Here is a 26,460-nt window from a genome sequence, read left to right as displayed (position 1 = left end):
AGGTACCATGTTGGGGTCTAGGTTGGGGTAGAGCTGCAATGGGAGATGCCAAGAGGAACATCAGCCAGAAGGGTGGCTCACTGCTGCTTTTCCAATAGGCCTGGTCTAGTCAATCCAGAGTATGCAAGTATTTCACACAAAATAGGATGGGGATGCACACAATTGTTGGTGATAGCCAAGTTAATTTAAATAATGTATGAATTGAGAATATCAAATAGAGTTAGGTTTGAGAGCCAAACTGAGAGGCTGTCATGTTAGGGTGAGGTTTGCTCACCTGCAGACAGCATGTATTCAGGTCAAGCCGTTATTGGCCCCCTAGCGCTTTCTCCTCTGTCTGAGCATTGATCTTGGCATCTGCAGAACAGAGACAACAGAGGAAGGATTCAAGATTGTTTTTCTGGGAACGCACTTTTAAAGGAGTATTAATCTACTTCCACTGTTGGCTAATGACCCCAGAATTTTATTTGGAAGTAATCGCATCGTATTATTAAACAGACTTTCCAAACGTTGCTACCTGCTTACATCATGTCAAAATAAAAGTCCCCACAATTTTTTTGGTTTTGTCCACATATGGTGCATGTGCATGACTTATTTTAGATTTTGTTCCAAATTCCTCCCTTCATAATGACCAACCTTCCTACCCACTGACACATTACGTTTAAATTGGAATTTTATTTAACTTCTGGCATCCCGCAGACTGTTTTTGTGCAACCCAATACAATTGATAGCAATGTTAATGTAGATAAATAATTTTTTCCATCAACTCGCCTTGAAGTTGCCTTGATCTGCCCGAGCTTTTATCCCTGAACACAAACCCTTTGTGACACCATGAAGGTCGGCATGGTGTTGAGTCCAGATGACGACACCCGACGCTGACTCTCAGCCGTTCATGCCTTCACTCAACCAAGTTCTGACCGAGTCCTGGTCCCAGCTGGGCAAGATATTGCGATGCCAACCACCATTAAAGCCCACTGAAGAAGAAGAAGAATGAGACGAATTTGTCGTTGCAAATCTTTACCGATATATGAAATAATTTACTTATTCTCTGTAATATCGTATAGCTTTGGAATCGTGACATTGTATCTAGTGTGGAGGAAAATATGCAGGTTTCTGGACTCATACCCTGACTTTGAGAATGGATTGCGTGACCCAGCATGACAAGGTGAACGTGAATGTCCGACAGTCTGCTGGGTGAGCCGTTATACGTTCCTCCATTCATTGCCGAATGGGATTCCTAGATCCTCCTTTCTCTCTAATATCTCTGCCACTGAGCTCTTAAATCCGAGATAGCTGTGTATTTTGCTACTGCATGGCCAGTATGAACCGGAATGTCTGATGAAGAAACGCTGAAGGAAATTTGGCTTCCCCAATGGATCCGGTAAGTCTGCTTTCCTTTTAACAGTATAGGCATGCTGTATAAAATGTCTATGGCCTAGTTTTTATAATATTTGATCCTCCACATTCCTCTGTTCCCGTGTTTTAATGGCTGGAAGAAAAAAAGACAAACTTGTTGGGATTTGTTTTCCTTCTAGCAAGGTAACCCTACTACTTTATCATGTGTAGGAATCTGTGTCTAGTACTTAATGATCTCTCCTTCCTCCCAAAGTGTGCACTTGTTCACCTCCACTGATTTGAAAATCTGATTATCCATTATATGACCAGATACTCGGAAGTGGCAGCACTCACAATGAAAATACGTCTTCTTCTGTGGGGTTTATCAGCGGTTGTCATCCAAAGTTACGGTACATTTTGACACCTACTGTAATGGAGTGTGGGGCCAGCGACAGCGATCGAGGAACTAAATCTATATGACAGCCTTGTTTCTCTTTAAAAATATACATATTTGAGACTGTATCAAACGATGTTCTACTTAGTATGTTATCAAACTCAATTCCTGTACCCAATATCCCTCAACAGTTTAGTCTCTCTCTTTCCCTATCTATACCCACACTGTATCAGTACATGCTCCCCACTGTCTCTGTTTCCAGTATCCACACCTTCCTGCTTGGATGCTTCCTACACATTTAATGACTTATTCAGCTGGCTGTGTCCCACCCTTAGCCTTGTAAGGATGGACTCCTCTCTTCTGTCCATTTCTACCATCCTCCCCTACTTTACTCTGTACCTGGAATGGTCAGAGCTCGATTTAGAGCGTTGGCCAGTAATCAGCGACTAGGTGAAAAATCTGTCAGTGCCATTGGCAACCAACCGTAATTTCTCCTGTAAGTCGCTCTAGATGACATTGCCTGCTAAATGACTAAATGTAAACAATGAATAGATGCCTGCCCTTAAGTGTCACTGTTTCACTGTTCCTGCACATCTCTGCACCACCACTGCCCATATCATTCCTCTTAGTCTCTGCCTTGCTCATTGGCACCTTCCTACCTCCTGTCTCCTAAGGGCCTGTTCCTTTAGCTAGCATATCTACTTCCTCATTCCCCTTCCACCCCCACATGGGCCAGGACCCAAGCAAAGCTTTAATGACACCGCAGCTGTCTCATCCGGGCATGAATTTGAATTCCTCATATAGCAGGCCTTGTCCGCTATGTTAGGGCTAAATATTGCAGGTTATCAACACAGCACATTGTAGTGAGAACACCTATAACTACTCTGCGACTTGACTTCTCCACCCACAGCAAAGGCCAACAGTACGGCCATCAGCTCTTCCTTGTTCACAGCCAGGTGGAATGTAATACGTCTCCTGACAGCCAACCCACTTTCCTGTTTAACAAGGCTGATCCAGTCCGACCTGTCCATGGGTCTTTTGATCCATCTGTATATATGTCAAAAAACAGATTTACCGTTTCCAGTCGCTTTTAAAGAACTCACATGATCAACCTCCCCTGTCTTTCCGTACTCTCTCCAACACTTGTAAATCAACTACTGGAGGTGGGAATAGCTCGTGGTGGACTCACAGGATAGGTACCGTGGGTAAAGTCCCTACCATACAATCCCATCTGCCCTGCTTTTTACCCACCCCATCCAAAGGTTTTATTCTGTCCATGTTCATGCTCCCCAACTCTTAGAACCTTACATTGCTGGGGGACACACCCCATGTTCCTGTAAGTTAACCCAATAATTCATTGCCAGCAATTGCCTTCTAATATGTAATGGCAATTAAAATAAATGTCTAAAAAATGGAAGGCAGTCATTATCACAAAGTCAAAACATAAATGTGATTTTTTTTATGTTAAGGTTAGGGTCAGGCATAAGGTTAGCAGTGTGGTCATTGTGGAGTAAAAAGTACAACAACAACAAATAATTCAACAGTGACTCGCTCCTGCATGTTTTTGCTCTACGACATCCGTAGAGTACTGATATAACGACTTTTGATAGAGGATTTCTTAATGTCTGCAAAATCATGAGCTGTATGTGAGTGACAGGACAATGACACACCGTGTGTTGTGCTACCGATCACGGATGGGGGCCAGAAGGTCAGTGTGCCAAGATAGATTGGGCCACTCTTCGCTAATATTAGAGGACGTGATGGAATGGCCTGCAGGGTGCCAAAAGCATAATACCATGTAGGGGGATCCTGTTGTATGTCGGACACTCAATAATGGTTGGCAACTGTTGACAGAAGTAGATTGAGAGCATCATAAACTGAGGGATTTTCTATGGAAGTCATTCAGATGACAAGAGGCTACGCCCTAAAGCTTTGTCATTGAATCCAGTACTGTAACAATCAAATAAACATGAATCAACTCCCATCTAAAGTGTTCAACTATTCTCTTACATCCTGAAATTTATACCAGAGAAACTCTATAACAAGTATCGATCAAACTTCACACAGGAAGCGGAGCAGATCCTAATCCAGGCATTTCTCATCTCCTGTCTGGACTTCTGCAACTCAGTATCATGTTATTAACATTAAAAATATATAGTAAATGTTCTTATTACAACTTAGAACAAAACAAATATAGTATTGAGTTTTTGCTCTTATCTGATTGTCAGGTAATCCATCAATCAACTACAAAGTAGCAGTAGGTGTGGATCTCCACTCACTAACAATAGCTAAATAATGCAAAACAACGTTTTACAATATGATTCACACTGGATACATTAATTCATATCAAATCCTGGTCTCTTCTACATAATACAACTAATGAATATGTAATCAGCAATGTAAAATAAAACAAGAAAAACATGCAACCACATTCCCAGATGTATGTTTTACAATGACATTTTACATGCAAGCATTCGTTCCTCTGTAACAAATCCCCACTAAAAAGTAGAAATTGGTAAGGTATAAAGATATTATCAAGTGTATTTCCGAGAGTGAAGAGAGAGAGTTTGGTAGGGAGACCTTAGTAGTCGTGAGAAACAGAAGAGTGTGAGAGTCTGTAGTTGACATTACCTATAGTACTGATGGGCAGGCTGGCTTCCTTGCCCCATGATGCCTCTTCTAACAACTAACACATAATTCGCTTAGCATACAATGAAAATGTGTGAACATCTTGTTGGAGCAAAAGTTAATATACAATGACGAAAGTTGAAAGATATCCCTTATTAAAATATTTTTAAAACAAATACAACAACATAATTTGACCACACTAATAGGCCTATGGCCTCTGTACTCCGTATGTCCCATCAGCTACACTAAAACCTGGTGAAGGGTTTTACAATAAATATGTGAACATCTTTTAGGACCAAACTAATTATACAAGAGGCCTATGCTCCTTATAAAAAATAGATTATTATTATAGATTAAAAAAACATAATATGATAAGCAGATGTTGTTGAGCAGATAATGGATTAGATTTATTGATCTGTTGAATACACACCTAGTATTATTGAAACATTATACGATTATTTAATGGATAATAGGAGTTAATTAAATAAGATACAGCTCTGAACATCCCCACCTACCACCACACACACAGCACTCCCTACTCCAAGACGCTTGATACATATGGATCCAGAGCTGCATATTATGCTACACAGGTTACCATGGTAATCAGGGACTTAGTAAACTGTTAGAGAATGGGAGATAGATTAATCTTTACAAAATGTTTTCTATTGAAACTTTATTTAGGGATCTGGAACCGGTGCTGGAGAGGGGGAGATGAAAGAATACAGGTTTGCACTTTCTGGTGTTTTTTTATCAGTGACCCTGAACGAGCAAAGCTCTTTCCACATAGACATTTATAAGGCTTCTCTCCTGTGTGTATGCATTAGTGTTTCTGCTCAGGGCTGCTGATTGATTTAAACTCTTCAGGAAGTCAGGGACCACCACTGATCACAGCTATAAGGGATTGCGCCTGTGTATAAGTTGGTGTTAGTCAGGTGTCCTGACTTCCTAAAGCTCTTCCCCACACACTGACTCGCAGCTAAAAGCCTTCTCTCCTGTGTATGTTGGTGTGTAGTCAGGTGTCCTGACCTCCTGAAGCTCTTCCCACACTGATCCCGGAGCTATAAGGCTTCTCTCCTGTGTGTTGGTGTGCAGTAAGGGCTCCTGATTTGATTGAAGCTCTTCCCACAATCAAAGCAGGGGGGTAAGGCTTCTCCCCTGTATGAATTCTCTGAGATTTAAAGGTTCCCACACTGAGAAGCAGCAGTACGTTTCCCTCCGGTGTCAAATCCCTGGTGAATGATCAATTCCTTCTGTTTAGCAAATATCTTCCCACTGTCAAAGCAGCAGTGGTGAGATTTCTTCTCTATACATCTCTGCTCTGGTGTTTCTTGAGGTGTTCTAATCTGGAGAGACTCTTCTCTGTCTTGTCAGCATCATGTTGTTGTTGAGGCTCCCCAGATGATAAGCCCCTCCCACTGATGGGACTTTAATGAATGCAGAAAATTGACAATCAAAATAAACGCATTACCGCAGGGACCATGTTATTTTTGAGAAGCATACTTCATTCAGAATTCGGACATATAAAGTTTTTATGTGAGAACTATTTCTAGCTGCATACTTTCAGTTTTTCTGAACTCACTGCACCGATCAAAATAAGTTAGCTTGCTGCTTGTGCTAGCACACATGCACATAATAAATACACCGCTATATCTCTAATTAAAGTGTTTTTACATGTCTTAATAATTCTAAAGATTGCTCAGAAAACCAGGTGTTTTTTAACAGCGCGCATTTCTTGGATTGCCACCTTAAGCCAATTAAGATAAGCAGAGTAAGGTGTTTGTTACATGACTAATGCCATACTCGGCCCTACTGCCATAACTAGTTTAATGTCAAATTATGAGTGTGCATGTAAACATACTCATTGTAAAGCACTAGTTATTTTGTTGCTTTGAAAGTCATTTCTGAGCATTATTATCGAATGTTATTAGTAATTCATTTACGTCTGTCCCTCATTTTAAGGTTGATATGATGAGTTTCCGTGGTATTAGGAATTCAGGATGCACTAATATAACTAAACACTTTTTGATTTGATACAAGGTATTGAATAATATGGTACCAGATTCAACACACAACAAGATACAACTAAGTTGCCTCTTGTTAGTCCAAATGATAGACCCAGAGATCTCTCGAGTTTATACTTGAGTGTAAACAAGTTCTAACCAACGTTTGCCAACCATCATTGGGTGTCGCTCCCAACCTCGATGGTATCAGTTTGCACCCCGTGTCAGGACATTCCATCACGTACTTCATTCCTAAATTAACAGCGTAGCCCCCCAGAATTCCTGGCACCCAGACTTTCTGGCACCCATCAGTGACATAAATACATTTCATCGCCCACAGCGCTATACACGTTTTCTTCAAGTACACCATGTTCACGGGTGTTCAAAACAGCCTAACAACTGTAACCCATCATATGGATGTAGAGTTTTTTAAATCACTTTAAATGGTTCCACGTCTTCATACCCACGTCTCGTGGATGCTTAAAGTCTTTGACCATTCACTCCAAGTTTTGGGAGCTGCTGATTTATGTGCGATTACTGTCACGGGGGTTTGTCTTTACTCCATTTAACAGCCTGTGTTCTGATTGGCCTAAGACATCGTTTGTCACCGCTGTCAGAATCAGTTGACTCAAAGCTTAGGCAGTGCTGACCAGATGCTTGAAAACCCGATCTGCCTTGCACAACTCAGCATGAGGGTAACAGAGAGCCCACATGTGGGGCCAAGTCTTCCTTTAGCACACATGCCTCCTGCAATTGTTGAATTTCCTCTTTTAATGTTTTTATCTGTTCACCAAGAGCCTCAAACTCTCTTTATCTCTCTGCAATGTCCTATCATGAGTATCACAAAGGACTTTCTGATCTCGTTGTCTGACTTCAGCTGATTCTACAGTTAAAGACCATCGTGTCTTTGTCAATGAGTTGTACATTCTCGTGTATTCTTTCCCCCAAGCTTTTTTGTATATCAGACAGATTCCATCAACAATGACATAATATTTATTAGTTCTCCTGCCTACACTTCTCTACTTTGAAATGGTTCTTCCTACTCATTAGAAAGTGAATTTAATATATTTTTCATATGTTTCACATCCGAGCAGCTGTCCCGCCCTTTTTCCAGAGTGGTTCGTTTTCACTTAACAATGGCATTATATTAACTTCAGAGAGTTGTGTGTGTGTGTGTATATATATATATATATATATATATATATATATATATATATATACACACACACAGTGGGAGAACAAGTAGTTGATACACTGCCGATTTTGCAGGTTTTCCTACTCTAGAAAGCATGTAGAGGTCTGTAATTTTTTATCATAGGTTACACTTCAACTGTGAGATGCCTTGAATCTAAAACAAAAATCCAGAAAATCACATTGTAATGATTTTTAAGTAATTAATTTGCATTTTATTGCATGACATAAGTATTTTATCACCTACCAACAGTAAGAATTCCGGCTCTCACAGACCTGTTAGTTTTTCTTTAATAAGCCCTCCTGTTCCTTCCACTCATTACCTGTATTAACTGCACCTGTTTGAACTCGTTACCTGTATAAAGACACCTGTCCACACACTCAATCAAACAGACTCCAACCTCTCCACAATGGCCAAGACCAGAGAGCTGTGTAAGGACATCAGGGATAAAATTGTAGACCTACACAAGGCTGGGATGGGCTACAGGACAATGGGCAAGCAGCTTTGGTGAGAAGGCAACAAAACTGTTGGGCGCAATTATTAGAAAATGGAAGAAGTTCAAGATGACAGTCAATCACCCTCGGTCTGGGGGCTCCATGCAAGATCTCACCTCGTGGGGCATCAATGATCATGAGGAAGGTGAGGGATCAGCCCAGAACTACACGGCAGGACCTGGTCAATGACCTGAAGAGAGCTGGGACCACAGTCTCAAAGAAAACCATCTAGTAACACACTACGCCGTATGGATTAAAATCATGCCCAGCGCACGCAAGGTCCCCCTGCTCAAGCCAGCGCATGTCCAGGCCTGTCTGAAGTTTGCCAATGACCATCTGGATGATCCAGAGGAGGAATGGGAGAAGGTCATGTGGTCTGATGAGACAAAAATAGAGCTTTTTGGTCTAAACTCCACTCGCCGAGTTTGGAGGAAGAAGAAGGATGAGTACAACCCCAAGAACACTATCCCAACCGTGAAGCATGGAGGTGGAAACATCATTCTTTGGGGATGCTTTCCTGCCAGAAGGGGGACAGGACGACTGCACCGTATTGAGGGGAGGATGGATGGGGCCACAACCTCCTTTCCTCAGTAAGAGCTTGAAGATGCACACAGCCAGGGCAACTAAGGGAGTGGCTCCGTAAAGCATCTCAAGGTCCTGGAGTGGGCTAGCCAGTCTCCAGACCTGAACCCAATAGAAAATGCTTTGGAGGGAGCTGAAAGTCCGTATTGCCCAGTGACAGCCCCCGAAACCTGAAGGATCTGGAGAAGGTCTAGGAGGAGTGGGCTAAAATCCCTGCTGCAGTGTGTGCAAACCTGGTCAAGACCTACAGGAAACTTATGATCTCTGTAATTGCAAACAAAGGTTTCTTTACCAAATATTAAGTTCTGGTTTTCTGATGTATCAAATACTCATGTCATGCAATAAAATGCAAATTAATTACTTAAAAATCATACAATGTGATTTTCTGGATTTTTGAAGTGTACCTATGATAAAAATTACAGACCTCTACATGCTTTGTAAGTAGGAAAACCTTCAAAATCGGCAGTGTATCAAATACTTGTTCTCCCCACCTGTATATATATATATATGTGAGGGAAAAAAGTATTTGATCCCTGCTGATTTTGTACGTTTGCTCCCACTGACAGACATGATCAGTCTATAATTTTAATGGTGGTTTATTTGAACAGTGAGAGACAGAATAACAACAATAAAAATCCAGAAAAAGGCATGTCAAAAATGTTATAAATTGATTTGCATTTTAATGAGGGAAATAAGTATTTGACCCCTCTGCAAAACATGACTTAGTACTTGGTGGCAAAACCCTTGTTGGCAATCACAGAGGTCAGATGTTTCTTGTAGTTGGCCACCAGGTTTGCAGCACATCTCAGGAGGGATTTTCGTCCCACTCCTCTTTTGCAGATCTTCTCCAAGTCATTAAGGTTTCCGAGGCTGACGTTTGGGCAACTCGAACCTTCAGCTCCCTCCACAGATTTTCCCTATGGGATTAAGGTCTGGAGACTGCAGGCCACTCCAGGACCTTAATGTGCCTCTTCTTGAGCCACTCCTTTGTTACCTTGGCCGTGTGTTTTGGGTCATTGTCATGCTGGAAAACCCATCCACGACCCATTTTCAATGCCCTGGCTGAGGGAAGGAGGTTCTCACCCAAGATTTGACGGTACATGGCCCCTCCATTTTCCATTTGATGCAGTGAAGTTGTCCTGTCCCCTTAGCAGAAAAACACCCCCAAAGCATAATGTTTCCACCTCCATGTTTGACGGTGGGGATGGTGTTCTTGGGGTCATAGGCAAAGCATTCCTCCTCCCCCCCAAACACGGCGAGTTGAGTTGATGCCAAACAGCTCAATTTTGGTCTCATCTGACCACAACACTTTCACCAGTTCTCCTCCTGAATCATTCAGATGTTCATTGGCAAACGTCAGACGGGCATGTATATGGGCTTTCTTGAGCAGGGGACCTTGCGGGCACTGCAGGATTTCAGTCCTTCACGGCGTAGTGTGTTACCAATTGTTTTCTTGGTGACTATGGTCCCAGCTGCTTTGAGATCATTGACAAGATCATCCCGTGTAGTTCTGGGCTGATTCCTCACCGTTCACATGATCATTGCAACTCCATGAGGAGAGATCTTGGCATGGAGCCCCAGGCCGAGGGAGATTGACAGTTATTTTGCTGTTTCTTCCATTTGCGAATAATCACACCAACTGTTGTCACCTTCTCACCAAGCTGCTTGGCGATGGTCTTGTAGCTCATTCCAGCCTTGTGTAGGTCTACAATCTTGTCCCTGACATCCTTGGAGAGCTCTTTGGTCTTGGCCATGGTGGAGAGTTTGGAATCTGATTGATTGATTGATTGCTTCTGTGGACAGGTGTCTTTTATACAAGTAACAAGCTGAGATTAGGAGCACTCCCTTTAAGAGTGTGCGTTCCTAATCACAGCTCGTTAACCTGTATAAAAGACACCTGGGAGCCAGAAATCTTTCTGATTGAGAGGGGTCAAATACTTATTTCCCTCATTAAAATGCAAATCAATTTATAACATTTTGACATGCGTTTTCTGGATTGTTTTGTTGTTATTCTGTCTCTCACTGTTCAAATAAACCTACCATTAAAATTATAGACTGATCATTTCTTTGTCAGTGGGCAAACGTACAAAATCAGCAGGGATCAAATACTTTTTTCCCTCACTGTATATACACCTGTTCTGAAAGGCCCCAGTGTCTGAAACACCACTAATCAAGCGGGCATATGAAGAACAAGGGAGCTCTCCAAACAGGTAAGGGACAAAGTTTTGGAGAAGTACAGATCAGGGTTGGGTTATAAAAAAAGTATCTGAAAAATTTGAACATCCCACAGAGCACCATTAAATCCATTATTAAAAAATTGAAAGAATATGCAACACAACAATCCTGCAGAGAGGGCCGTCCCACCAAAACTCACGACCAGGTAAGGAGGGCATTCATCAGAGAGGCAACAAAGAGACCAAACATAACCTTGAAGGAGCTGCAAAGCTCCACAGCTGAGATTGGAGTATCTGTCCATAGGACAACTTTAAGCCGTACACTCACAGAGCTGGATTTTACGGAAGAGTGGCCAGAAAAAAAGCCATTGCTTTCAGAAAAAAATAAGCAAGCACGTTTGGTGTTAGCCAAAGGCATGTGGGAGACTCCCCAGCTTTTTTGGCCATCAAGGAAAACGCTATGTCTGGCGCAAAACCCAACACCTCTCATCACCCCGAGACCACCATCCCCACAGTGAAGCATGGTGGTGGCAGCATCATGCTGTGGGAATGTTTTTAATCGGCAGGGACTGGGAAACTGGTCAGAATTTGAAGGAATGCTGGATGGTGCTAAATACAGGGACATTCTTGAGGGAAACCTGTTTCATTCTTCCAGAGATTTGAGACTGGGACCGGTTTTCCACCCTTCCAGCAGGACAATGACCCTAAGCATACTGCTAAAGCAACACTTGAGTGTTTTAATGGGAAGACATTTAAATGTCTTGGAATGGCCTAGTCAAAGCCCAGACCTCAATCCAATTGAGAATCTGTGGTATGACTGAAAGATTGCTGTACACCAGTGGAACCCATCCAACTTTTTTTAGGAGCTGGAGCAGTTTTGCCTTGAAGAATGGGAAAAATCCCATGGCTAGATATGCCAAGCTTATAGAGACATACCCCAAGGGACTTACAGCTGTAATTGCTGCAATAGGTGGCTCTACAAAGTATTGACTTTGGGGGGTTGAATAGTTATGCACGCTCACGTTTTATGGGGCGGCAGGTAGCTTAGTGGGTAAGAGCGTTGTGCCAGTAACCGAAAGGTCACTGGTTCTAATCCCCGAGCCGACTAGGTGAAAAATCTGTCGATGTGCCCTTAAGCAAGGCACTTAACCCTAATTGCTCCTGTAAGTCGCTCTGGATAAGAGCGTTTGCTAAATGACTAAAATGTAAATGTAAAATATGTTTTTTTGTCTTATTTGTTGTTTGTTTCACAAGAAAAAATATTTTGCATCTTCAAAGTGTGTAAATCACATCATGCAAACCCCCAGACAATCCATTTTAATTCCAGGATGTAAGGCAACAAAATAGGAAAAATGCCAAGGGGGGTGAATACTTTCTCAAGCCACTGTATGACCATATACTCAAGTGGCAACTCACGATGAAAATACCTCTTCTGTGGGGTTTATCGTCAGTTGTTATGCAACGTTATGGTGCATTATACCACCTATTGTACTGGAGTGTGGGCCAGAGACAAGGATCGAGGAACTAAATCCCACCTGCCAGCCTCGTTTCTCTTTAAAAATATAAAATATTTGCTACTGTATCTAATGTTCTACTCAGTATGCTTATTTACATTTACATTTCAGTCATTTTAGCAGACGCTCTTATCCAGAGCGACTTACAGGAGCAATCAGGGTTAAGTGCCTTGCTCAAGGGCACATCGACAGATTTTTCACCTAGTCGACTCGGGGATTAGAACCAGTGACCTTTAGGTTACTGGCACAACGCTCTTAACCACTAATCATACTCAATCCCTGTACCCCCTTCTCCCTCATACTGTATCAGTCTCTCTCTTTCCCTATTATACTGCCCACACTGTATCAGTACATGCTCCACTGTCTCTGTTTCCTGGCAGTAATCACACCTTCCTGTTGGATGCTTTCCTATCACATTTAATGACTTATTCAGCTGGCTGTGTCCCACCCTTAGCCTTGTAAGGATGGCCTCCTCTCTTCTGTCCATTCCTACCATCCTCCCCTACTTTACTCTGTACCTGGAATAGGGGCGGCAGGTAGCCTAGTGGTTTAGAGCGTTGGGCCAGTAACCCGAGCCGACTAGGTGAACAATCTGTCATTGTGCCTTTGAGCAACTTATCCCTAATTTCTCCTGTAAGTCACTCTAGATAAGAGTTTCTGCTAAATGACTAAAATGTAAACAATCAATAGATGCATGCACTTAGTGTCACTATTCCACTGTTCCTGCCATCTCTGCACCACCACTGCCCATATCATTCCCTTAGCCTTTGCCTTGCTCATTGGCACCTCTACCTCCTGTCTCCTAAGGGCCTGTTTAGCTAGCATATCTACTTCCTCATTCCCTTCCACCCCCACATGGGCCGGGACCCAAGCAAAGCTTATATGGAAACCCATCTGTCTCAGCCGGGCATGAATTTGAATTCCCTCATTTAGCAGTCATTGTCTGCTATGTGAGCTAACTGATTGCAGACTCATCAACACAGCACATGAGTCAGAACATATAACTACTCTGTTTGGCTTGACTTCCTCAACCCACAGCAAGGCCAACAGTACGGCCATCAGCTCTGCCATGTACACAGCCAGGTGGTCTGTTACACGTCTCCTGACAGCCACTCCTCACTTTCCTGTTCAACGAAGGCTGATCCAGTCTTACCTGTCCATGGGTCTTTTGGTCCGTCTGTATATATGGGCAAAAATACAGATTTACAGTTTCAGTCGCCTATTAAATAATAACAGATGAATCAACCCCCTCCCCTGTCTTTCCGTACTCTCTCCAACACTTGTAAATCAACTACTGGAGGTGGGAATAGCCATGGTGGACTCACAGAGGATAGGTACCGTGGGGCTAAAGTCCCACCTGCCATACAATCCCATCTGCCTCTCCTGGTTATCACCCACCCATCCAAAGGTTTTATTCTGTCCATGTTCATGCTCCCAACTTTTCTGTAGAACCCCTTTTGTGGGGTGAGACAACCCATGTTCAATAATTAATTGCCTTCTAATACTGTAACGGCAATGAAAGATATGTCTTAAAAAATGAAAGGCAGTCGGGAGGAGGCAAAGTCGATCAGGTGGGACCATTCTAGCCAATGAGAGGGCAGATACGCATGTGAACAACAGGCACAACGGTTTCACTAGTTACCACAAACACAAAGTCAAAAATGTATATCATAGATATTCATGAAAACAAAAATGGCGATGCTTTTTTCATTTTGGGTTAGGGTCGGCATAAGGTTAGAAGTGTGGTTAAGATTAGGTTTACAAATGACATTATTATTTTTTTTTGGGGTGGGAGGGGGGTAAGTTTCCAGCATGTCACGTGACCTACTTTTATCAGTACACTTTCGTAACAACCTAATCATTATGAAATGTATTTTTGATCAAATAAGCCACAAGTCGCCTCTTCCTCTCTGTTTTGAAAGGAAATGACTGGTAATAAGAAATATGGTGGAAACTCTGACTAGCCCATGCCTCCACCAACCCAATGCTATTAGATTTGTGGAAGTAGTGAATGATTGAACATTTTAGGAAAAAATTAGATATTCTAGGGACCCAAATCAATCAGAGTTGTAGACTAAATTAATCAAATGTTTGGTTTAATGGATGAACTGTTTAATATTTATTGCTTAGCCAACAGGACAAGCTAGCGCCGTTCCCCTCCACCCTCCCAGAGTCCCAGGTCAACGCCTCCCGGTACCAGCTTTACTGCGGGGTCTGGTCGACTGCAGGAAAACACCGGGGCAGAGTGGAACTGAGAGAGGAGGAGGAGAAGAGAAGGAAGATGGAGATTTGATTTCATTAAGTAAGAACCATGGTGTGGTGATTACTCAGTCTGCTTCTGTAACAATAGTGGAGGATTGCATAAAGATGGCGACCCGCATGTACTTACCACAAATTCCTTGTTTGCTAAATTCACTGTATTGTACATTGCTCTCCTTTACTTTTTTTTTGGTACTGGTCATTAGCACAGTAAAACATCTTCCCAATTTTCAATGACATATCAGAAGTCTGCCATCTTTATGCACTTTAGTCATTAATTGATTAATCATATATTGATGAGAAAATCTGGGTAGTTCCACCGCATTTTTAAAATGTAATATGGTATTTAAAATAAATTTTAAAAATCACCTAATTTATCATTTGGTCAGTAAAGAAGTACACATGTTCAACTTCATAAACATGTTTTCCAATCTCAAGACATTGAATAAAATATTAATATTCTAAGTGCTATTTGCCAAATAACTTGACATGGTTGAATGTAACAGGGGACTGATGAAAACAACAAAGCCGATTTGCATTACATGGGTGAAATAGTCCTTTAAATCAGCCATAAAACCGCTTGTGACAGAGGGAATGGAAGGTTGTTTTGAATGCAATCTTCACAAAAAAATTTACTTGTTAAAAGATTTCTAGCATGTCTATGTATGGGTGAAAGGGTTTTACTTGCACAGTTTTCCACAACAAAATAGCATAACATTTACAAAGATTAGGACCAGCTCACCTGCTTTTACTCTATGATTTGACGAATTATTAGATGATCAATGTTTCTTTTGCAAACATATTTTTTTAAGGAATAGTTTCCAGGAATAGTCCTGTGTAGCTCAGTTGATAGAACATGGCGTTTGCAACGCCAGGGTTGTGGTTCGTTCCCACGGGGGACCAGTATGAAAAAGAAAGTATGCACTAACTGTAAGTCGCTCTGGATAAGAGCGTCTACTAAATGACTAAAATCTAAAATCTAACTAGGGCTTTACAATGAGTGTTTACATGCACACTCATAATTTGACATTAAACCAGTTATGTCAGTAGGCTGAGTATGGCATTAGTCATGTAAACACTTACTCTGCTTATCTTAATTGGCTTAAGGTGACAATACGAAGTAACGCTGTTAAAACACCTGGTTTTCTGAGCAATCTTTATAATTATTAGGACACGTAAACGCCTTAATTAGATTAATGTAGGCATATTTAATCTGTGCATGTGCTATCACGAGCAAGCGCAAACTTCCTTCTTTGCAGAGTGCAGTGAGTTTGTAAAAAGTGAAAGTATGCATCTTATAAATAGTTTACATGTCCAATTCGAAACAAATATGCTTCTCAGAAATAATGTGGTCGCTGTAGTAGTATGTTTATTTTGATTGGCAATTTTCAGCATTTATCAAAGTCTCATCAGGTAGCCTGATTTCAGATGTCCATGCTATTCAATATCTTTGTTTCTCAGGGGACAGCCCTAACCATTGCTCTCTCAGTGGGAAGGGCTTATCATCTGGGGAGGCTCAACAACAACACGATTCTGACAAGACGTCTCTCCAGAAGAGTCACTCCAGATCAGAACATCTCAGTAAACACCAGCAGAGACTTATAGGGAAGAAACCTCCCCACCGCTGCTCTGGCTGTGGGAAGAGTTTTTCTAAACAGACGGAATTGATTATTCACGAGCGGATTCACACTGGAGAGAAACCTTATAGCTGTGATCAGTGTGGGAAGAGCTTCAATCAGGCAGCACACCTGACTATACACCAACGCATACACACAGGAGAGAAGCCTTATAGCTGTGATCAGTGTGGGAAGAGCTTCAGTCAATCAGGAGACCTGAGAACACACCAACGCATACACACAGGAGAGAAGCCTTATAGCTGTGATCAGTGTGAGAAGAGCTTCAATCAATCAGGAGCCCTGAGAACACACACAAGATACACACAGGAGAGAAGCCTTATAGCTGTGATCAGTGTGGGAAGACTTTCAATCATTTAGGATACCTGATTACACACCAACACATACACACAGGAGAGAAGCCTTATATCTGTGATCAGTGTGGGAAGAGCTTCTCAATCATTCAGGATCCCTGATTACACACCGACGCATACACACAGGAGAGAAGCCTTATAGCTGTGATCAGTGTGGGAAGCACTTCAATAATTCAGGATCCCTGATTACACACAGACGCATACACACAGGAGAGAAGCCTTATAGCTGTGATCAGTGTGGAAGAGCTTCAATCATTCAGGGATCCCTGATTACACACCACAACGCATACACACAGGAGAGAAGCCTTATAGCTGTGATCAGTGTGGGAAGAGCTTCAATTATTCAGGATCCCTGATTAAACACCAGCGCATACACACAGGAGAAAAGCCTTATAGCTGTGATCAGTGTGGGAAGAGCTTCAATCAATCAGGATCCTGATTACACACCAGCGCATACACACAGGAGAGAAGCCTTATAGCTGTGATCAGTGTGGGAAGAGCTTCAACCATTCAGGATCCCTGATTACACACCAACGCATACACCCAGAAGAGAAGCCTTATAGCTGTGATCAGTGTGGGAAGAGCTTCACTCAATCAGGATCCCTGACTACACACCAACTCATTCACACAGGAGAGAAGCCTTATAGCTGTGATCAGTGTGGGAAGGGCTTCAGGAAATCAGGAAACCTGACTGTACACCAGCGCATACATACAGGAGAGAAGCCTTATAGCTGTGATCAGTGTGGGAAGAGCTTCAATCGTTCAGGAGACCTGACTACACACCAACGCATACACACAGGAGAGAAGCCTTATAGCTGTGATCAGTGTGGGAAGAGCTTCAAACATTCAGGATCCCTGACTGCACACCAACGCATACACACAGGAGAGAAGCCTTATAGCTGTGTTCAGTGTGGGAAGAGCTTCAATCGTTCACTATCCCTGACTACACACCAACGCAACACACAGGAGAGAAGCCTTATAGCTGGATCAGTGTGGGAAGAGCTTCAATCGTTCACTGTACCTGACTACACACCAACGCATACACACAGGAGAGAAGCCATATAACTGTGATCAGTGTGGGAAGAGCTTCAATCAATCAGAGCCCTGACTATACACAAACGCATACACACAGGGAGAGAAGCCTTATAGCTGTGACAGTGTGGGAAGCGCTTCAATCATTCTGGATCCCTGACTACACACCAATACATACACACAGGAGAGAAGCCTTATAACTGTGATCAGTGTGGAAGAGTTTCAATCAATCAGTACACCTGACTATACACCAACCATACACACCGGAGAGAAGCCTTATAGCTGTGATCAGTGTGGAAGAGCTTCAATCATTCAGGATCCCTGACTACACACCAAGCATACACACAGGAGAGAAGCCTTATAGCTGTGATCAGTGTGGAAGAGCTTCAGTCATTCAGGATCCCTGATTAAACACCAACGCATACACACAGGAGAGAAGCCTTAGCTGTGTTCAGTGTGGGAAGAGCTTCAATCAATCAGGAGCCCTGACTATACACAAACGCATACACACAGGAGAGAAGCCTTATAGCTGTGATCAGTGTGGGAAGAGCTTCAATCGTTCAGGAGAACTGACTACACACCAACGCATACACACAGGAGAGAAGCCTTATAGCTGTGTTCAGTGTGGGAAGAGCTTCAATCATTCAGGATCCCTGACTGCACACCAACGCATACACACAGGAGAGAAGCCTTATAGCTGTGATCAGTGTGGGAAGAGTTTCAGGAATTCAGGAGAACTGACTACACACCAGCTCACACACACTGGAGAGAAACCTCCCCTGTCTATGTGGAAAGATCTTTGCTCATTCAGGGTCAATGAAAAAACACCAGAAAGCACAAACATGTCATCTTTTATCGCCCTCCTCTCCTGCACCGGTTCCAGATCCCTAAATAAAGTTTCAATAGAAAATGTAACAGTTTTCTAAGTCTGATTACCATGGTAACCTGTGTAGCATAATATGCAGCTCTGGATCCATTTGTATCAAGTGTCTTTTAGTAGGAGTGCTGTGTGTGTGTGTGTGTGTGGTGTGGTGGGGTGGGGGTGTTCAGAGCTGTATCTTATTTAATTAACTCCTATTATCCATTAAATAATTGTATAATGTAGAATAATGTTTCAACAATACTATGTGTATTCAATAGATCAATCAATTCAATCCATTATCTGCTCAACAACGGCTAATTATCACATTAATTCTGTTTTTTAAATCTATAATAATATCTATTTTTTATAAGGAGCATAGGCCTCTTGTATAATTAGTTTGGTCCTAAAAGATGTTCACATATTTATTGTAAATCCCTTCACCAGGTTTTAGTGTAGGTGATGGACATACGAAAGTAGGAAGCCAATAGCCTATTAGAGTGGTCAAATTAGGTTGTTGCATTTATTTTAACGTATTTTAATAGGGATATCTTTACACATTCATTATTTTATGTTAAGTGTGCTCCAAAAAGATGTTCACACATTTTTATTGTGAAGCGAATTATGTGTTGGTTGTTTGGAAGAGGCATCATGGGGGCAGGAAGCCAGCTCTGCCCATCAGTACTTATAGGTCATGTCAACCACAGACCTCACACTCTTCTGTTTTCTCACGGCCAGTAAGGTCTCCTACCAAACTTCTCTCTCTTCACTTTGGAAATACACTTGATAATGTCTTATACCTTACCATTCTACTTTTTTATTGGTGATTTGGTACGACGAATGCATGCTTGCATGTAAATGTCATTGTAAAACATACATCTGGAATGTTGTTTCATGTTTTCTTGTTTTGTTTTACATTGCTGATTGCATATTCATTTTTAAATATATGTCATTTTTAAGTGTTTAGTTGTATTATGTAGAAGAGACCAGGATATGTTGTTGCCCTGTGTCTCAACACTCAATGTTATAGTCATGGTCCTGAGAATAAAACAGGTTTAAAACAATCAACAGAGAAACACATTACTTACAGTGCTACACATCTGTTATAATAAGTGCTGTTTCCTGCTTAATTGAAGTATCAGGTGTAGTTTTTCACCAGTTATAAAGTTTGTTGTCTATCTTTATGTTTCTAAGGCTGAAGGGAGGGAGATGCAACAATAGCCTTGAGAACATCTGGACTAATATAGAACTCTGTTCCAAGTTGCTGTCAGGTAAAAGTAGAAGATAGCAGACAAAAGGATTCTTAGTGAAAGGGTGTTGTTGAACGTTTTGTTGACTTTACTCAACTTTTATAGATCAGGTCAAATCTTATCCAGGAACTTTCTGAAATAGGATTAGCCTACACGAGATGTGAGATGTTATGTTGTCATAATGTAATTGAGTTTTTGATATTTAAATAGATGTTTGATTGCTCTGGTCTAGGGGTGCATCAGTTGCACCTTGAGACTGGGAATTCTCTCCCCGGCAACCCCCTAATCCTTATCTGAATGCTGTGAAAACAAAGTAAACGTACTGTAGCCTACACATTTTCTTGTCTTTGTAAGAAACGCTGAAGAAACAATAGCTTCCATGATGGATCCGGTAAATCTGGTTTCCTTTTAACAGTATACAGTGAGGGAAAAAAGTATTTGATCCCCTGCTGATTTTGTACGTTTGCCCACTGACAAAGAAATGATCAGTCTATAATTGTAATGGTATGTTTATTTGAACAGTGAGAGACAGAATAACAACAAAAAAATCCAGAAAAACCATTTCAAAAATGTTATAAATTGATTTGCATTTTAACGTTAGTTAAACCTGTAGTCAGCACACAGACATTGTCAATGTTACAATCAACTAACGTTAGTTAAACCTGTAGTCAGCACACAGACAGTGTCAATGTTACGATTAACCAACGTTCGTTGGCTAGCAATCAAGGGCTGACTGTTCTCAAATATTTGTGTATTGTAAAAATTAAATGTTGGTAATTGGTGTAGTCTGACTACTGCAGTAGGCTACTGCTTGTCCATGTGGTAGCTAGCAGCAAGAAACCCAGATGAGAGAAAGGCGAAAGCATCCAGGCAGCAGAGATGAGCTTGTCATTAGCTAGCTAACGTTAGCTATATTGGAGCTATAAAGCTTTATGTTTACTGTTATTTTGAAATAACATCTATATTTTATTGTATACAAGTTATATACATAGACAGAAGGGGGTTAGTTATAAATACAGTATATTTGGCTGTAGTTTAGTTTAGAAGAAAGACTTACGCAGTGTTGTAAAGTACTTAAATAAAAATACTTTAAAGTACGATTTAAGTAGTTTTTTTTGTGTATCTGTTCTTTACTTAACTATTTATATATATTTGACAACTTTTACTTTTACTTCACTACATTCCTAAATAAAATGATGTACTTTTGTGGTCCTCTGTAGCTCAGCTGGTAGAGCACGGCGCTTGTAATGCCAAGGTAATGGGTTCGATTCCCGGGACCACCCATACACAAAAAATGTATGCACGCATGACTGTAAGTCGCTTTGGATAAAAGCGTCTGCTAAATGGCATATTATTATTATTATTATTACTTTTTACTCCATACATTTTCCCTGACACCCAAAAGTACTCGTTACATTTTGAATGCTTAGCAGGATAGAAAATGTTTCAATTCACACACTTATCAAGAGAATATCCCTAGTCATCCCTACTGCCTCTAATCTGGCGGACTCACTAAACACAAATGTTTTGTTTGTGCATGCTGTCTTAGTGTTGGAGTGTGCCCCTGCCTATCCGTAAATTTGTTTAGTATAAAGACATTTTAATTATTCATACATTTACTTTTAATAATTAAGTATATTTGAGCAATTACATTTACTTTTGATACTTAAGTATATTTAAAACCAAATACTTTTAGACTTTTACCCAAGTAACATTTTACTGGGTGGCTTTCACTTTTACTTGCGTCATTTTCTATTATGGTATTGTCGTATCTGATGAATGGTGGCCATTATTGCTGTCAACAAAGAGTCCGTTATGCTGCATCGTGTTAGAGGCTTTTATTCAGAGTTCACGTACAGAGCGGTGTCGCTCTTGCCATGGCGTTCTGCCTTCTCATCTTTACCCCTATTTATAAACCATGCAAAAAGATGGTGGCTCCCTCTCGGCCAATCACCAGTCTCCCCTGGGGTACCCTCCAAACGCTACATTTGAACTAAGATCATAAAACAGCATTCTTTGTTCCTCCAAAACATTTAACAAAGACATAATCTTCAGATACGATATTATCTTTACTTATACTCAAGTATGACAATTGGGTACTTTGTCCACCACTGGATGTACGTTTATTTTTTGACCGGAGAATTACTTCTGCAACCATTGCAAAGACTTGCATAAATAGCTCTTTGTCCTATCCGCGCTGGTAGTCTACAACAGCTGCCATAATAGCAGCAGCGAAAGACCGGAACCAGTAATTCCCAAAGAGATAAGGCTGTTGAGATTCTAAATGTTTTGCGCATGTGTTCCAAGTGGCTGTCAGGTTAAAGTAGACGATAGCAGACAACAGGATTCTTAGTGAAATGGGGTGTTGTTGAACGTTTTCTTGACATTACTCGACTTTTACAGATTAAAAAATGTTATCCAGGAACTTTCTGAAGTAATATTAGGCTATATGAGACGTTTATTTGTCCTAACTTAATTATGTTTTGATATTTAAATAGATGTTTGATTGCTCTGGTCTGAGGGCGCATCAGTTGGAGCCTTGATCGATTTTTCTCTCGGCAACTCCCTGGTAATTATCTGAACACGACAACAATGTAGTCTAACTGTATTGTAGCCTACAACATTTCATGTCATACAAAGAAACAATGGCTTCCACAATGGATCGGGTAAGTCTGTTTTTAACAGTATAGGCCTGCTGTGTTGTATAAAATGTCTAGGCCTAGTTTTCATCATCTTTGAACCTCCACATTCCTGTGTTCGGTTTAAACGGCTGGACAAAAGAAAAATTGACTGTAAAACTTGTTGGGATTTTTTTTTTCTTCAGCAAAGTAGCCTACTACTATATAATGTTTAGGAATCTGTGCCTATGACCTAATTATCTATTCTTTCTCCCAAAGTGTTCACATTCCTTAACTGATTTCGAGCATATGATACATTATTTGTAGTCCTCTGTAGCTCAGCTGGTAGAGCACGGCGCTTGTAACGCCAAGGTAGTGGGTTCGATCTCCGGGACCACCCATACACAAAAAAATCAGGAAGAGGCAAGATCAGGTGGGACCATTATAGCCAATGAGAGGGCAGATATGCGTGTTTCAACTAGTTACCACAGCCACGAAGTCAAACGTCTATATCGTATTTTTATTTATTTAGGGTTAGGCATAAAGTTAGAAGTGTGGTTAGGGTTAAAATCTAATTTTAATAAGACTAATGGTAGAAATGGGCGTGGTTTATGACTTCGTTTGCGGTAACTTGTGACGTCCAGGCACTACTCCCATATAGTGTTTTTTTTTGCTTCCAAAGTTGCCGGGATGTCACGTGTTCTACTTTTACAAATACACTCCAATCAAGCTAATCGTTATAAAATGTGTATTCTGAAAATAAGCCAGAAGCCTGATTTTGGGCCCAGTTAACCCTCTTGCTTCGCCTCTTCTTCGCTGTTTGAAAGGAAATGACTGGTATAAGAAATATGGTGGAATCTAGCCCATGCCTCCACCAATCCAATGCTCTTAGATTTGTGGTAAGTAATGAAACGATTGAACATTTGAGGAAAAATGAGATATTCTAGGGATGCACCCAAATCATTCAGGGGTGTATGTTGAGGTGGGTGGGGGTGTTCAGAGCTGTATCACACCAGATACTATCTTTTTTTTAAAGGTATCTGTGACCAACAGATGCATATCTGTATTCCCAATCATGTGAAATCCATAGATTAGGGCCTAATTCATTTATTTCAATTGACTGATTTTTTTACATGAACTGTAACTCAGTAAAATCGTAGAAATTGATGTATGTTGCGTTTATTTTTGTTGAGTGCAATAATAATTGAAGAACCTAATTGAATAAAGTAATGCGCTTACTACTGTTTTAGGTGTTCTGTGTCAGAACTGTTTCAACGTGACTTACGCCCATCAGAGTTTCTGTGCTATGAAAAGCTCAACAGTGGAACTGCCCTGCACATATCAACATCCAAGTAATCATGTAGTCTCAGAATCAAACTGGTAAATCTAAAAGAAATGTAATGAGGCGCCTAAAATCCTGGGCTCAGTGCCAGAGTATGCAGGTCGTGCTGAGTACCCTGGGACTAAAGAGAAAGACTGCACCCTGAGAATCACAGACCTGAGAGAGAGCGATTCAGCTGACTACAAGTTCAGATTTAAAACACAGTATTCAGAATGGTGTTACAGCTTCATGGAACAACTCTGACTGTCACAGGTAATATATAATATCTAATTGTAATAATTCATTAGAATCATTCAGACCTGCAGGTGAAGGTGTCTTCCTCCACAGAGGAAATGTAGAGAACACTGACCTGTAGCACCACCTGTCTTCTGACCGACAACCCCAACCCCACCTACATCTGGTACAAGAACGGACAACATCTCCATGACCGTACTTCCCAACAATACTCCTGTAATACTCTAGTGGTCTGGCGTTACTCTGCAGACAGTTTCTCCTGTACTGTAAAAGACCATGAGGATTTTCTCGCTCCTACAGTGTAGTCTGGACTCACCTATAATAATCATCTTAAGTATCAACCATTAAGGCCTGTGGACCAATAGTAGAACGTGGGGAAAAACAGACAAATCTGTGAACTCTTGGATAGTAACACTAGTAGAAATTATACGGTATAATATAAAAGGTAGAAAATGGCTGATGGTATGTTATTTTGTTATACCGTTTATGATTATATCTTTTTTTATCCATTTTAGAATGAGGCTGTAACAAAATGTGGAAAAAGTCAAAGGGTCTGAATACTTTCCGAATGCATTGTATGTGTCTATATTCTTTATTCATTTTAAATGAACCAGTCCAATACGTCTAAAACACTTGAAAATAGTCTCATTATCGTTTCAGGAATTGATCAGATAGATACGTTTTTTTTTTTCAGGTGTTCATGATCAGAGCTGTTTGAATGTGACTTACACCCATCAGAGTATCTGTTCCTTGAAGGGGTCAACAGTGGACGTTACTTGCACTTATAGACATCCCAGCTGGCATAACGTCACAGAAGTATCCTGGTTCAACAAATGGGATTCTGGAGTTACTGCTGATCTAAGCCAGGACCCAGAGTATGCAGGTCGTGTGAAGTACCTTCCAACTACAGACAAACACTCCACCCTGAGAATCACAGACCTGAGAGAGAGTGACTCTGCTGAATACAAGTTTAGATTTACAACAACTGAGGTAAAATGGGGATACAGCTTCCCTGGAATAACTCTGAATGTCACAGGTAATTCTGCCATTACAGTATTATATAATCTAGTCTAAATCATTATATTATTGGTGGAAATGATGATTGTGCTCTTTTGTCTTCATTTAGCCCTTTTCAGACTTGCAGGTGAAGGAGACTCCTGCCACAGAGGAAGGGAAGGTGACACTGACCTGTAGCACCACCTGTACGCTAACTGACAACTCCAACCCCTCCTACATCTGGTACAAGAACAGACAACGTCTCACCAACCCAAACACCCAAGATAACTACCTCTCCCTAGACCAAATCAGCAGTGAGGATGCAGGCAGCTACTCGTGTGCTGTAAAAGGCTACGAGAATCTCCGTTCTCCTGTTACATTTGTTGGGGAACCAAAGTCTTTGAAGAATCCAATTGTAGGAATCATAGTTGTTGTTCTAATTCTCATAATCTGTCTCCTTGGGTTCATGTGGTTAAGGTGAGTGAGAAGAATTTACCCTTTTTCACATACTGTTTTATAATCAATGAAAATATTTATATTGATTGTTGATTGATTTATTAATTTATTAATTTATTAATTCATTCACAAAACACGAAGAAGGCCTCCATTATCCACGTCTGACACACAAGACAGGAGAGACACAGTAGAGAATGGACAGGTGAGTCTGTTGGAATCAGCTGACTGAGAACTACAGTGATCTGTGTATAGATGGACTCAATGACTGTGGTAATATTTAAGTTTTCACCCCTCATGTTGTCTGTCCTTTCTCCCCATCAGAGAGACTCTAATCCAGTGTATGACAACGTCTCAGGCATGCCCATGGCCCCTACTGCAGCACAGAGACCAATCACAGACGAGCAGGATGACGTTACCTACGCAAGCATCCAACACAGAAACCAGGAAGTGCCTCTGTACTCCACCGTCCCACCCCCAGAAACAGGACCAGGATTTCCAATATGCTACTGTGAAATTCAACAGCCCCAGTGCTGCTCAATAGACATTGGGTTGGATTCAATCAAATCATGGGTAATAGGCATTGCAGCTTTTAATGTAATATAAAACAAATTTTAAATATGCTTTTTGAAAATACTATAATTACTCAATTAGAATTACTTAGATTTGTCTTGAACTATCCCTTTAAATAAAAGTATATGCAAAACTGTGCAGTCCATATTCTACTGTTTTATTATGGTGCAGTGATGTCATTTTTTACAGTGACTTTTTTGTTGTTTTAATATCCCAAAATAAAGAAACCAACCAGCGTCGGAGAGGGGGAGCGGGAGTAGACTTGACAGTATCCCCCCCTCTCCAGCCACAGGACAACGCCGGCCAGAAGGATGGCCCCGAGGGTGAGGAGCGGGCCGGTCCGGAACTGGGATGATGTTGTGATCTTTAATGTCGTCTACCGGAACCCAAACCGCTCCTCCGGACCGTACCCCTCACAGTCCACTAGGTACTGGAGCCAACCCCCATGACGTCGGGAGTCCAGGAGGTAACTGACTGCTTAGGCGGGGCTTCCCTCGATGTCCAGGGGAGGCAGAGGGGGACGGCATCAGCCAGGGGACCAGGAACC

General features: G+C 41.3%; 1 protein-coding gene and 1 pseudogene across 3 annotated transcripts; both read left to right on the top strand.

The window, feature by feature from the left end:
• Nucleotides 1-1,290: 1,290 nt before the first annotated feature.
• On the top strand, nt 1,291-26,460 carry LOC123491958. Of its 3 annotated transcripts, none has more exons than XM_045223388.1 (6): nt 1,291-1,378; nt 24,586-24,927; nt 25,018-25,364; nt 25,485-25,545; nt 25,665-25,913; nt 26,138-26,460. In XM_045223388.1, exons 2-6 carry the CDS (start codon nt 24,919-24,921, stop codon nt 26,171-26,173), a joined length of 702 nt encoding a protein of 233 aa, XP_045079323.1. In that variant the 5' UTR covers nt 1,291-1,378; nt 24,586-24,918; the 3' UTR covers nt 26,174-26,460. The 3 variants fall into 3 exon arrangements, with proteins under 3 accessions (XP_045079323.1, XP_045079325.1, XP_045079326.1); XM_045223390.1 differs by lacking the exon at nt 1,291-1,378 and adding an exon at nt 14,533-14,612; XM_045223391.1 differs by lacking the exon at nt 1,291-1,378 and adding an exon at nt 22,251-22,363.
• On the top strand, nt 10,805-16,878 carry LOC123491991 (annotated as a pseudogene).

This window comes from Coregonus clupeaformis, chromosome 11 (assembly GCF_020615455.1).
Source record: "Coregonus clupeaformis isolate EN_2021a chromosome 11, ASM2061545v1, whole genome shotgun sequence".
Classification (NCBI taxonomy): domain Eukaryota; kingdom Metazoa; phylum Chordata; class Actinopteri; order Salmoniformes; family Salmonidae; genus Coregonus; species Coregonus clupeaformis.
Note: the sequence above shows the minus strand (reverse complement) of the source record. Positions and strands in the feature narration are given on the sequence as shown.

Coding starts and splice junctions, on each gene's coding strand:
- LOC123491958 (XM_045223388.1), top strand. Junction 25,546..25,664: donor ACACAGTAGAGAATGGACAG/GTGAGTCTGTTG, acceptor TCTCCCCATCAG/AGAGACTCTAATCCAGTGTA. Junction 25,914..26,137: donor TGGATTCAATCAAATCATGG/GTAATAGGCATT, acceptor CCCAAAATAAAG/AAACCAACCAGCGTCGGAGA.